Genomic DNA, 12,446 nt, shown 5'->3' with positions numbered 1-12,446 from the left:
ATCACTTTGAGATCATGGCCTGTTGCGCTTCATTTGATCCAGAGACGGTTGCTGCCAGAAAGCGCAACTTATGCTTTCAATGTGACACCAGTAAACATGATCAGCCATTGACCACTGACAGAATTACTTTCTGTTCAGAAAAGATTTTGTCAGCTCTACGGATCCACAGCAGATCAACTACAGGAAATAGTATAAAAGATCCCCTGATCTATATATCCATTTGCGTAGAAAGCCTGGAAAGGAGGCTGCAATGTACTTATAACAGTAAGCCTGACCACTGGCCGGGCCTGTCAACGCCGCCCTATTCTGATCTCTCTGGCAACGCTCTTATGTGTGTTGGTGTCCAAGTCTGTCCTATTCGAGGCAATATTCTTGAGCTTGTCATCTGACGAACACAATAGGTGCAGGCCTCTCGTCCTGGAGTACAACAACATATAATCTACAGCTCCTCACCTGAATCGAGAAGATTGACACCACTCTCTACACTCAAGGAAAAGGCGAGACTCGCCCGCACATCAGGCTGCAAAAGAAATTAGCAAAAGAAGTTGGCCGTGGACCAACAAAAAAAACTCATGCAGTTTCGTCGCCATCACTGTCTGCCGCCCGCATGAAGGTCTTGTGTAGCGGCCCAGGCAGACAAGACCGCGTTCTGAATATGTGTCTCAAAGATGTGAGCTTGTACTGGCGATGCGTGGCAGCCACCTCCTGGGCAGGCACAAGGCAAACTCAGCAATATTTTGATCTCAGGCCGCATGCGTTTGCATTGGCTCCTGGCTGAGACAGGTATGAACATGCCAACACATGACTGCTCAGAAGGATGACGTGCTCCTGTCATGTGACACACTAGGGGGGAAAGTGAGACAGCCAAGGGTGTGCGCACCTGGACAGATTCTGGCTGGGGTGCGTCGAGTGTCTCTGGAAGCGCAGGCATGCTGATGCCTGCAAGGAGGATCAAGCTTCCAAACACTATGTACGGGAGGAAGGTTGCGCCCGTCGCACTGCCCAATAATACAAATCCCGGCGCCCCAATGGCCCCCAATCTTCCGGCCTGCAGGCATGCAAGAGTGCTCTGAATGACTCAAGGAGGATTCTATGCAGCCTCAGGGCATTGAGAAGCTTGTACTGAAGATGAAGTGGGATTCAAATGTCGAGAAAGGGAGCCTCACCAAGCTACTGGCTTGGCTGGCCGCCGACCGCACGTTCGCTGGAAATAATTCCTCTGCATACAGTGGGCCCAGGACAAGTGCTCCAGTTGCACCCACTTTGCATGCAACCACAAAGACCAATTGCAGCCAGCCGCCAGTCACTGCACACAGCATGCATGCTGTGCCACCTGCATGGAAGCAACAGCACCTCTGTGGCCACCACACCTGGTTACCTACTGAAAGATCAGAAGTCCTGCTCGGACCGTGCATCACCTCTACAGTTAGCAGAGTTTTTGGACTCGAAGCAGTGAATGTTACAGAGCTTATTGCTGGGTGTCTCACCCTGTAGCAGTAGAAAGGCTGCAGTGCTCCGCCGCCCCAAGCGCCCAATGGCAAGTGTTGTGGCGGCGATTGTTGGAGCTTCCACAAGGAACCCAAGCAACTGGTTGATGTATGGGTCGCCCGCCATGGACCCAATGAGCAGTGTCACCCCATAGTAAGCCTGCAATACTAGTCCAGTGTAAAGACACGCTTTGAGAGTCTACAGCTCAGCTGCTGCAGGGAAGCCACACTAAAGAGGTCTGCTCAGTATGGAAGGTACAAGATTCCTGTCATGCCAATGGCTCAAGATAGATATATTGCCGAGGGGAAACTCACCATGTTGACAAAGCAAGAAGTGTACAGGATCAAGACGATGCGCCGTCTGAGCCTTGCGTTCCCCAGGATGTCCAAGAGCCCCCGCCTGGCTGCCACAGACGCCGCAGCATCCGCCAGGGGCGCCTCCGGCAGATGCGTCTTGTTGCGCGAAGCAATCGCTGCCAGCGCCGCCGTTGCATCCCCCTGAGGCAGCACCCATGAGATGGTCAACGTTCGGCGTTGTATAAACCCTTGCATGGACACAGCACCTGGCACAATGACCAAAGTCTGCTGCCATGCGGCGTGCAAGACTCCGCGCATCAATAAGTGAGCATTTTAACCCTTCGGTCGGCCAAGCAAGCTTGACAGTGTTTTGATGCATAAGCAAAGGGCAGCAGGCGTGCTTTTTCACCTTGCGGCCGGTGCTGAGCAGCCACCGTGGCGACTCCGGCACGACGGGCACGGCGGTGCACAGAGCCAGGCCGGCCAGCGCGGACGTCACAAAGGTGAGCGCGCGCCAGCCGGGCAGCAGGAATGCCAGCACCGGCAGCAGGCAGCCGCCGGCCGCTGCGCCGTAGCCGCTGCCGAGCGTGGCCACGCCCCGCCAGGCCGGCCCCACGGGCTCCACCGCCAGCAGGAACGCCGTCGAGCTGACGCCCGCCACGCCCGCGCCGGCCAGGCAGCGCAGCACCAGGTACCACCAGTACGACGGCGCCAGCGCGGAGCACATGCCGAATAGCGCCGTCGTCGCGCATGCCATCCCCAGCGTCCGCCTGCGCCCTGCAGCACCAGCGCCGTGCCCGTCAGTGGTCCCCATGCGCAAGGGTGAATGGGTGTAGGAAGAAGCTGATTAACATGATCAAAATGGAGCCGGATTTGCCAGGCTGAGGGGGATCGACCGCACCAAACTCCTCCGCCAGCCAGCCAGCAATAATGGCCCCTCCCAGCGCTCCAAGAAAGAAGGCTGTGTTCACCACCTGCAGCTTCCATGCGTCCCCGCAGACCAGGTCCCAATCAGAAACCACAGAAGATCTCCTGCAGGCACACAGCTTCCCACCTAACATTCCATCATGGATGAGACAGCCTTCACAAGGATGTGTCCAACCTTCGAGGTTGAGGACATGACTTGGCCTGCATGTGGCCAAACGCATTGAGCATTCACCCCAATGCATTACCTGGTTGCCCACTGCCACGATGTGCGGGGAAGTGAACACAGATCTGGATGTGGCTGGCTGCGTACTACAGAACAGGTCTCGTCCAGCTCCTGGGTGCAAGTCCACCAGCCTTCCCTGACGGGGTCAATCCCGGTGAACACCATTGAAACATTTTGTATTGCGGCTGGGATCATGACCAGGCCTGCCTGCGCACGTCCCATTATGGAAGTCATGTCCTGAAATCTTCTTGTGTGGGAACAGAAGTAAGTCTTCTTGTGTTGGGACCCATGGCTTGACATGAACCATAGAAGCTGGATCTGTTGAGAGGTGGATGGATATTCGCCAATACCAGGAAACAAATGAATCGTTGTCCAGCGCCAAACTCGCCAATACTCTTCTGCAATGCCTCATCAACTGTGACTTCTTCTCTCTGAGAAGTCTGCATGCCAGCAGGTGATCGGACCCTTAAATAATTTATTACATTGCAAAGACTACACAGTATGCTCCTTAGAGCTCCACCGCAGCCCTAATGTACGTCAAAACATACTCAAGGCAGCACATGCATTCTACGTGAGCACCATGGCCGATCTGACACCCCGCAATGACAGAGGCTGTGCAATAATACTTGTGACCTAACGTTTGTAGCTTCTTGACAGACGCATCGGAGAATAATTGTGCAGCATGCTAATCATATGTGGAACCTTGATGGAGCCAAGAAAGAATGCTATTGCAGCTTCCGAGGGTTTACACCCCCAGACCTGCCCTTCGGCATGCTGAAGATGTCCCTGCCACAATCGTTTTGTCGCAAAGCATCTCTAAGATTGGACCCGCAAAGATTTTGGGGTTGGTAGACGTGGTTTTAATCGTGCAGAAGAGGGTGCGGCGATCATCTATGATAGAGAAGCGCGGCACCGGCACGCGCGCGGGCACTATGATATGCAGAAGGCTACCGGATAGCACCGGCACCGTGGGTACAGATGAGATTTGGCCATCCGAGTCGGGCCCAAGACATCTACCTAGCCTTGTTGGTTGGCAACGATGTCTTTACACTCTCTTTCTGTCTCCCCTTCTTTGTCAGATTACCATATTGTCAATCTGGGATCATAGCTTGACCGCATTTTGAACCCCTTCAGAATGACACAAAACTCTCGGTCTTTGACAATCCGACTTCACATCCAAGGCTTGATCAAGTGAGCTCACATCCAAGGCTTGATCTTCGTCCAAGTGTACTGCAGCCAATGACATGTGAAGCCACAGATCACCTCACAAGCCAGACACGGTGGCACATTTGCCACCAGTGGACACTCGAAAAGTAAAAACCAATACAAGGACCATTGTGCCAATTCACTCCTGTTCAAAGGATGCAGGGTGGTTTATTCAACATGGCGCAGTGCCTTTAAGCCTGATCGCCTCGAGCTCTTCTTGCACAAAGTCACCAGCAAGGATGGGCTTATACTTGTTCTCGCCTGCATGCTGCGCGAACCGGCCCAACGGCTCCAGCAGCACATCAGATGCCATGTGTGCAAAGACAGTCGAAGACACGCGCCAGAGCTGCCTGCCCTCGGCCGCCATCCTCTCCACAGCTACTCGAGTGGCCTCTGTGCATACCACCTGTCACAGCACACACAACATCAACAGGCAGCACCACAAGGTAATGTTAGGGTCCTAAAACTTTACCAAGCTACGATTATCTGACTTGACTTATTCAAGCTACGACTATTTGAAGTCTCAGGAAGCAATGCCAGGCAAGGAGTAAGGGCGATACCTCGTGCATGCCGGCGCGCACGTGGCCATTGGTGAGCCACTCAATCTGCTTGCCCGCCTGGATGAGCAGACAGCCGCTGGGGATGCTCACAGGCATGCGCCGGCCGTCCTGCAGCCACACTGCCAGCCCAGGGAAGCGGGACTTGCCGTGGATGGTCAGGAAGTTGAGGTCGTAGTGGTACCCAGCATAGCAGCTGCCGAGTGCGCCATACGTCCCCAAATCAGTGCCTGCATGCACGTCAAAGCGCATTATGCAAGGAGCAATCTACTTCTCTCAGGGGAGGCTGCATAAGCACCGCACACAAAGCAAGTCCTGTAAAAGTCCAGTGCACTCCCTCACCTGTGGGTGCGAGCAGGTGCGGACCCATGTGCATCCTGGAAGTGAATGCATCTGCTGGCAGTCCCAGCCCACAGGCCACCACCTCTGCCACCGTGCTCACTGTCGCCAGCATCTTTGTGCCCCAGTCATCCATCACTTCCCTCCACTCCGGGAAGCCTGCAACACCATCACAGAGCTCAGATCACCCAATATCAGCACACTCTGTCTTCAGCTTCAGCAAAGCAGTGTTAATGGTGGCATTTGATGATAAGGCGCCCACCTTGCGGGATGACAGGCTCCGCATTGAGCTCAGCAAACTTTGTCTGGGCGGGTCGAGGCCCCAGGCGCCAGAAGAAGCGCCACTTGGGGTCTGCACCAGTGGGCACAGTGGCCTTGTGGCCCGGCAGCTGCTGCTCTATTGTCTCCAGACAGGCCGGGTCCACCACACACCGCGGCACCTCAACTCCCTCAGGTGTCGCGCCCACCTTGCGATAACCCACAGCATCAAAGCCTGAGCCCCACCGGTAATAACATAACACAAGGGCTTTCACACTAGCATAGCTTCCTGTGGGAGGCTCGCCCATATGTTATACCTGATAGTGCAGCTCTGGGTGCACGTCGGGCATCTTGATGTCTGCGGGCTGGCCGAAATACCGCTCCATCATGTCAAGAAAGCAGTCAGCCTCTGCTGTGCCAACTCTGGGGTCCCGGACTATGAGGCAACCCGTCTGTGCTAAGCAGTCGGCCATGTCCCGACAGAAGCGTTGCAGAGCTTCCCTGCTGCCTGCATCTGCTTCCAAGAACTCCGACAGGTCGAATGTAGGCAACACCTGGGCACTTACAGCTGCAGCTGACCCTGTGGAGGCATCTGCGCGCCCTGCTGTGCTTGCTATCCCCTGCCTTTGTTGAAGTGCATCAGGCTTGCATGACAAGTCATCTCGCTGTATGCTCAGTGGAATTGATTGCAACGGGCTCGGACTGCACAGCGTCCCCATGTCTCCTAAAATGCTTACTTTGCTGCTGGCACTGAAAGAGTGATGGGATGGCACTTGAAGCTAACCGGCATGCAAATCAAAGTTGCAAGAACGTCACTTGTTCAAGCAAAGTCATATCTCGAGGTCTTACAACAACACCGATGGAGTGCCTGTTTGCTTAGTTCTGGAGCGAGCTTTCCTGCGATGCCTCTTCTTAAAGCTTGTGTTTGCTTTACTGACGTGACAAGGTGACACTGACACCTAGGTGGGCTTTCTAGTTTGAGGTTGATTGGGACTCTTGTCCCAGAAATCTTGCAGTGTCTTGCGTAGCTGGACCATGGTGACGCCACGCAATGCGCCACGTAGCCCGCCCGTCGCGCAGCACAGCAGGCCTGCCTCAAGGCCAGCACAAGTCCTCATTTTCGCTCCAAACGCTCCAGTAGGTTGAGATCAGACAGCTGCAGTGAGAAGTTTTGGCTCCTGGGCAAACTTTATTAGGACTTCCTCAAGACCCATTAGGCAGGATGGTCGGTCCGGTGCAGCATCATGAACCCCTTCTTGCTGAGAATCCTGACAGGTTTTGTATGTTCCCCATCAAGTACAGCGCCGTGTGGGAGATGTACAAGAAGGCAGAGGCAAGCTTCTGGACAGGTGGGTGCCTTATCGGCTCTGTGGCGGGCCTTAACCTGTTGTTAAGACTGCCACGCGTACAGCCATCTTGCACTATAGAAACTTGCAGGAGGACATTCAGCATGGCCTGACAGTGCCACAAGGCTGACTTGTGAATGGAGATTGGTCACTGAAATTAGGCCGCAGTGCCCTGAGCTGCCGATAATGAGATATTGTTAACAACCGACTACAAACAGCTGAACGACAGCGGTGCCCCCGCAGCGGAGGAGGTGGATCTGAGCAGCGACTACACCGACTGGATGAAGCTGTCTAGCGACGAAAAGCACTTTGTCAGCCACATCCTAGCGTTTTTCGCGTCAAGCGACGGTATCGTCTTGGAGAACCTCAGCCAGCGCTTCATGTCGGAGATTCAAATACCGGAGGTGGGCCGTCTAAGGAAAAGCCCCTGCTCAAACATAGTGACCGTGCTATATTCTCGAGTTTTTGGCTGCCGCAATTTAGCCAGGGTGTGTTGAAAAATTGTATCCCCTGATGCCACCTAATATCCCATTGTGTTGCTTATATGATAGACCATGATTCCAGCTGGCAAACCCCTCCGATCAACAAATTTGTGCCATTGTTTGCAGGCTCGTGCTTTCTACGGCTTCCAGATAGCTATCGAGAACATCCACTCAGGTGTGTTCACATCTTCCATTCACAACCATGGAGAGCAAAAGACTTTGATGTCTGTGTGTCAAGTTGCCCTGAACGCGTCCTGTGTGAATGCACAGAGATGTACAGTCTGCTGCTGGAGACGTACATCAAGGACCCCAAGGAGAAGCACAGGCTGTTCCACGCCATGGAGACAGTGCCTGCAGTGAAGAGGAAAGCTGAGTGGGCCCTGAAGTGGGTGGGCAGGTGAGCCCAAAAGTGCCATCCCAATCCTAAAATTGATTATTTAGAACTCCAATCCACAAGTGCTGTGCAAACTGTTACATGAGCCTGACATATGCCGCTTGTGTGCAGCCAATCCTCCTTTGCAGAGCGGCTGGTGGCATGGGGCTGCGTAGAGGGCATCTTCTTCTCAGGCAGCTTCTGCAGCATCTTCTGGCTGAAGAAGCGCGGCCTCATGCACGGGCTCACCTTCTCCAACGAGCTCATCTCGCGCGACGAGGGCCTGCACTGTGACTTTGCTTGCCTCCTCTACACGTGCGCCCTCCCTGCTGCGTTCTCCCTGATCGTGTCTGCTGTGAATGACACAGTATGTTGCAGCATGGTCATTGCCCGTACACTGGTAGGCAGTTGTAGTGGAGAGACCAGGAATACAGAACAATTAGACAAGTGCGGGGCGCTGTTTTAATGCACGCCTGGCAGCTTGAGAGAAGCCTGAAGGGCTCGGTTGTGCGCAGGCTGCTGAACAACAAGCTAGACGATGACAAGCTGTTGAGCATCATCACAGAGGCGGTGGACATTGAGAAGGACTTTGTGTGCGAGGCGCTGCCCGTTGACCTGATCGGCATGAACAAGAAGCTGATGAGCGAGTACATCGACTTTGTGGCCGACCGCCTGCTGGTGGCCCTGGGCCAGGAGAAGCACTACAACACAAAAAATCCCTTCGACTGGATGGAGATGCTGTCTCTCCAGTGAGCCCCACGCCTTTGCCATTCAGAAGCTCTCCATGCTGTGCAAGAATGTGCCTAAGAGAACGATCAGGAGCAGGTGCCATCACTTGAACAAATTCCCCTTTGATCACTGCAGCGATGAGGAGTTGTCCTGTTAGGTTCCTCCCAGCATGTACTGACACATCAACTCATTGTTGTGCAGGGGCAAGACTAACTTCTTTGAGAAGAGGGTGGGAGAGTACCAGAAGGCTGGAGTAATGAACGGCCTCTCAGCAGATGCCCTCCACAGCCTGTCCTTTAACGATGACTTCTAGAGCGCTGGTGCCTTTCGACGGTGCACCTTGCCCAAGCCGCAGCATGATCAATTGGTGCACAACTGCATTGCGCTGCTGCCATTGCTGCCCCTGACGCTGACAAGTAGAGGAGTGCCCATGACCCCCTTAGTGGCCCACAGCTATGGTGGGCGCTTCTGCACACATGTAGATTAGACATGACCTGTACGCCGCACCTCCTCTTCTAGCTTGATGCAGGACTGGTGTGTTCCATTTACCTAGACAGCGCTGTTCTAATTAGGTGTCATTGAAGCAGCAACCCTCCTCCAAATAGTGAGGCCTGCCTGCTTGTGCGCAAATGAGGAGGTCAAAACCACAGGCTGTGCAGGTACATATTGTGCAGGTTCTTAGAGGGTTCGCTTGATGACAGAACACGACAGGAACACGATTGGAACTTGCCCAGAATAAGACTAGGAAGGATTAGCTATTTTTAGGCTCCTGAGCCCCCACAAAGTGCATTGCACTGAGCTCCCAGTGCAGCTACGTGTTACAGGATCCAGAGGCAGCTCATTTGCTTTGATACTACTAATAGTATTCAAGAGTGCTATTGACTATTGTCCTACAGCTCTGTACATACCCCTAGTGCATGCTCAACAGGAGCCAATGCATCGTGATCATTACCTATTTCCGTGACAATTGATCAATGAGCATCGCTCCTGTGATGATAAAAGTTCCACTTTGTAACGGATTAAAAAGAAAACAGCCGAGGGGAGCATTGCATGCTGATTGGACTTGATCCATGCATGAAGACACAGCATTGCAATCGTGTGCTGTGGGATCTCGCTGCAGTTTTCTGTACGAACTCTTACATCAAACCACAGCATGCATTGTTTTGGCCTGCCATAGGTGTGAAGTTTTCATCGAGCTTGTAGGCCGCTGACACGGTCATGCAGGATCCAGCTGTAGGCACCATCAGCCAGCTCAAAGCCTCCTGTGAGTGTCCCCTCCAGAGCCCCTCCATACATTGCCGCACCCAAAGCCACGCACAGCGCAGGGTCAACAGTGACCTGAACAGCAATCACTTTGAAGGTTATTAACTCCTACACATTTGCATGCACGGCATGTATTCCACGGCATCCCAACAGCAGAACGGAAGTAGCAGTTTCTTGCTGCATCAAAGTATGGAAGTCTGAGACGGATCATAGCATGAGGGGGATACGTGCCTGAGGTTGGATGCCAGTCACTGCCTGGACAAACTCCTGCACCTGTGGCATGGCTGTAGCGCCACCCACCATGACCACCTGTGTGATGCGCCGCGCCTGTGGCCTGAACCTGTCTGCTTGCGACGGCAGCAGATCCGCTGCACTCCCACTCGTCCCCTCTGCCCCATCCCTATGGGGCCCAGACCTGGGGTATCAACAGGCTGTCTCAGTACTGCATTTTTAACAAGAACGAGAGCCAAGTCTGATAATGGAAAGTGAAAATACAATGCAAATGCTGGTCTGCACTATTGACCAGCTCTGCCAATACTTCATGAAGTCATCTCAATGGCGATGAGGGTGCGGCACAAGTGAATGGTGACAAGGGCTACCTGTGGTCAAACTCCACAAATGCCTGGCGACCGATCTGCTCAAGGGGAGGCCACAGCCGAGCGCGCAGGGCGCCGGTGGCTTCCTCAAATTGCTGCCGGCTGATGTCTACTGTTAAGCTGCGCTGGCCCTCCCAGAATGGCAGATGTATATCGGTGGAACGCTCAGAAGAGAGCCTCCTTTTTGCTGACTCCACTGCCTCCAGCAGGCGGTGCAGCGCTGCAGGATCCTTACACCTGTTCAGAAATAGATCAAGCCCAACAAAAGCCACGATTTAGTCTGCATCAGGACGTGCTCTACAAGCCCAGATATTCCTATTCCTTGTATTCTGACCATAACACTCAGGCTAGTGGGGATCCACCTGCTCTCTGCACCAGGGACTTGCTGCATAACCCATCGCATGAGCTTGCTGTCCCAGTCATTGCCGCCCAGCCTGGCATCGCCTCCAGTGGCAATCACTTCCAGGCACCCCTCGAAGCACTCCACCAGGCTGACATCAAATGTGCCGCCACCCAGATCAAACACCAGGATCAAGGAGTCCTCAGTCCCTCTGCCGTGCCCATAAGCAATGGAAGCCGCCACGGGCTCTACAGTCATTCAACACCCATGCACCTTCAGCCAGGCTTGTCATGACTGCAGGTTCTGAGCAGAGGTGGATTGATATTACAGAGCAAAGGAAAATGCGGAGCAGTGATTCTGAGCTCCCAAGCCATCAAGCGAGATCACACCATGGAGCACCTGCAGCCGCGTCAGGCCAGCCAAGCGGCCTGCTTCCAGGGTGGCCTTCCTTTGCCTGTCATCAAAGTGAGCTGGCACTGCTATGACCTGGAACCACAACCAGCATGGCGATCTCCTTGAGCTGTGTACATGAGGCCTGTGAGCGCTTGAGGCAGCAGAAAACCAAACAATTAAGTTCAGCACAAGAGGCCAAGAGAGCTCACTGCTCCATCCACATCCTCCTCCAAACCTTCCTCCGCTTGCTTCACCAGCCGCTCTAAAATGAAAGCTGAGATCTGCTCTGCAGACAAGATTGTCTGCCTGGCACCATCATGCATCACTGTGGTCAAGCACTGTCTTCTTATAACAGCAACAGGCGCTTGAGCAGTCAAAGAGTAGTATGCTATGTATTTCTTGCTTCATTGCTAAGGCCAAGCTGCATACCTTGAGGGGCACAACAGCTCCACACCTCCGTCGGCTGATTGCCTGCCTTCAAATGAGGCAAGCTGTAGCTCATCCTGGATCTGGCTGTACCGCCGCCCCAGTAGACGCTTCACTGATGAGTATGTGTTCAAGGAATTCACAGCGGCTTGCCGCCTCGCGGCTTGGCCCACCAAAACCGTGTCCTGTACATGGCAGGGTGCAGATTGATGCTTGGGATTCACACCATAAAGAAATAGTCTTCATAGGCTGTACTAAAAGTGCAAATGAGATTATATGTGATTAGTCAAGCTGCAACTCTGTGCTGTAATGAAGAATGCAGTTCATTCACCTGCAGGAGAGCGACGCATGAAGGTGTCACAGGGCCGTCAATTCCCTCTATGATCTGCGCATGGCCATCCCTGATTGCTGCTACTGCTGAGTTGGATGTCCCTAGATCAATACCTACCACAGCTTTGGCACTGATGGAAAGGCAGGCTCGCCTCCTTCTTGCATGTCCTTTTGTCTTAGAGACTGAGCTTGTATTCCGAAATCTTTTCGAGGTGATTGACGAGGAGATCGACACGTTCTGGATCAACATTTGGCCAGCATATCAAACTGCTGGTAACCATTGAATTTCCTTCTCTAGTTTGATCGGCAGATCGGCAGCTTCCAAGAGATAGGAAGCTAGAAGGATAAAGGAAGGAGGCTGCCTCTCCTCTCCCTCAGAAATTCAGGCCATTCCTTTGATGCGACAGTAATTGAAGTTGCCTATTACAGGTTGTCATCACTTGGTCTAGGGACAGCGAAGTGCGTACCATTTGATGGTTCGACAATGAGAAAGTGGCACGTCACAGAGAGGCTGCATAGTATTTCCTAGAGGTCACCCTAATACCATCGCTGGGTTTTGGTGCACCCATGCATGAAACACTGTCTTACAGTACCACGTGTGCTCAGATCTGCTTGCAGAGTGATGAGCTCAAATGCAGTGTGCCTGCCGAAATTTGACAGTGATCTCCAAGGAGTAGATCCAATCAGGATGTCAAATGAGCCAGCAGAGGGCGAGCCGTTGGTGTATGCAGCCCTAAGGGTCTTGTATGAGCCCAATTCAGCTAGGAAGGCCGTCCTCACACATAGGACTGCAGACCTCTGGCGTGCTGGCAAACTCTCACTGCAGCCTAATGACGATCTGGAAATGCCACCGGTTCCCAAGCGCCCTGCACGC

General features: G+C 53.4%; 5 protein-coding genes across 5 annotated transcripts; 1 reads left to right on the top strand and 4 right to left on the bottom strand.

The window, feature by feature from the left end:
• Window positions 1-61: 61 nt before the first annotated feature.
• On the bottom strand, window positions 62-977 carry COCSUDRAFT_52873 (hypothetical protein; the record flags this gene model as incomplete). The annotated part of the gene is made up of 2 exons (XM_005649947.1): window positions 62-705; window positions 881-977. Coding segments are annotated over 2 exons (213 nt in total), but the record flags the coding sequence as incomplete, so codon positions are not given.
• Window positions 978-1,303: 326 nt separating this feature from the next.
• COCSUDRAFT_83635 (hypothetical protein) lies at window positions 1,304-2,598 on the bottom strand (the record flags this gene model as incomplete). Its single annotated transcript, XM_005650115.1, has 3 exons — window positions 1,304-1,333; window positions 1,803-1,985; window positions 2,194-2,598. 3 exons carry the CDS (start codon window positions 2,596-2,598, stop codon window positions 1,304-1,306), a joined length of 618 nt encoding a protein of 205 aa, XP_005650172.1.
• Window positions 2,599-3,962: 1,364 nt separating this feature from the next.
• COCSUDRAFT_52872 (Clavaminate synthase-like protein) lies at window positions 3,963-6,163 on the bottom strand. The gene is made up of 5 exons (XM_005649946.1): window positions 5,612-6,163; window positions 5,299-5,503; window positions 5,040-5,195; window positions 4,701-4,927; window positions 3,963-4,546 (listed from the first exon to the last, which is right to left on the bottom strand). Exons 1-5 carry the CDS (start codon window positions 6,011-6,013, stop codon window positions 4,313-4,315), a joined length of 1,224 nt encoding a protein of 407 aa, XP_005650003.1. The 5' UTR covers window positions 6,014-6,163; the 3' UTR covers window positions 3,963-4,312.
• Window positions 6,164-6,431: 268 nt separating this feature from the next.
• On the top strand, window positions 6,432-9,248 carry COCSUDRAFT_65254 (ribonucleotide reductase). The gene is made up of 7 exons (XM_005649945.1): window positions 6,432-6,643; window positions 6,884-7,044; window positions 7,249-7,297; window positions 7,393-7,519; window positions 7,628-7,810; window positions 8,011-8,244; window positions 8,426-9,248. The coding sequence occupies exons 1-7, from the start codon at window positions 6,517-6,519 to the stop codon at window positions 8,535-8,537; spliced, it is 993 nt and encodes a 330-aa protein (XP_005650002.1). The 5' UTR covers window positions 6,432-6,516; the 3' UTR covers window positions 8,538-9,248.
• Window positions 9,249-9,490: 242 nt separating this feature from the next.
• Window positions 9,491-11,702, bottom strand: COCSUDRAFT_3548 (heat shock protein 70; the record flags this gene model as incomplete). Its single annotated transcript, XM_005649944.1, has 8 exons — window positions 9,491-9,576; window positions 9,715-9,821; window positions 10,099-10,320; window positions 10,446-10,671; window positions 10,813-10,909; window positions 11,026-11,122; window positions 11,246-11,427; window positions 11,541-11,702. Coding segments are annotated over 8 exons (1,179 nt in total), but the record flags the coding sequence as incomplete, so codon positions are not given.
• Between the last annotated feature and the right edge of the window lie 744 nt (window positions 11,703-12,446).

The sequence above is a fragment of the Coccomyxa subellipsoidea genome, assembly GCF_000258705.1.
Source record: "Coccomyxa subellipsoidea C-169, whole genome shotgun sequence".
Classification (NCBI taxonomy): domain Eukaryota; kingdom Viridiplantae; phylum Chlorophyta; class Trebouxiophyceae; family Coccomyxaceae; genus Coccomyxa; species Coccomyxa subellipsoidea.
The sequence above is the reverse complement of the archived record's forward strand: the minus strand, read 5'-3'. Positions and strand labels throughout refer to the sequence as shown.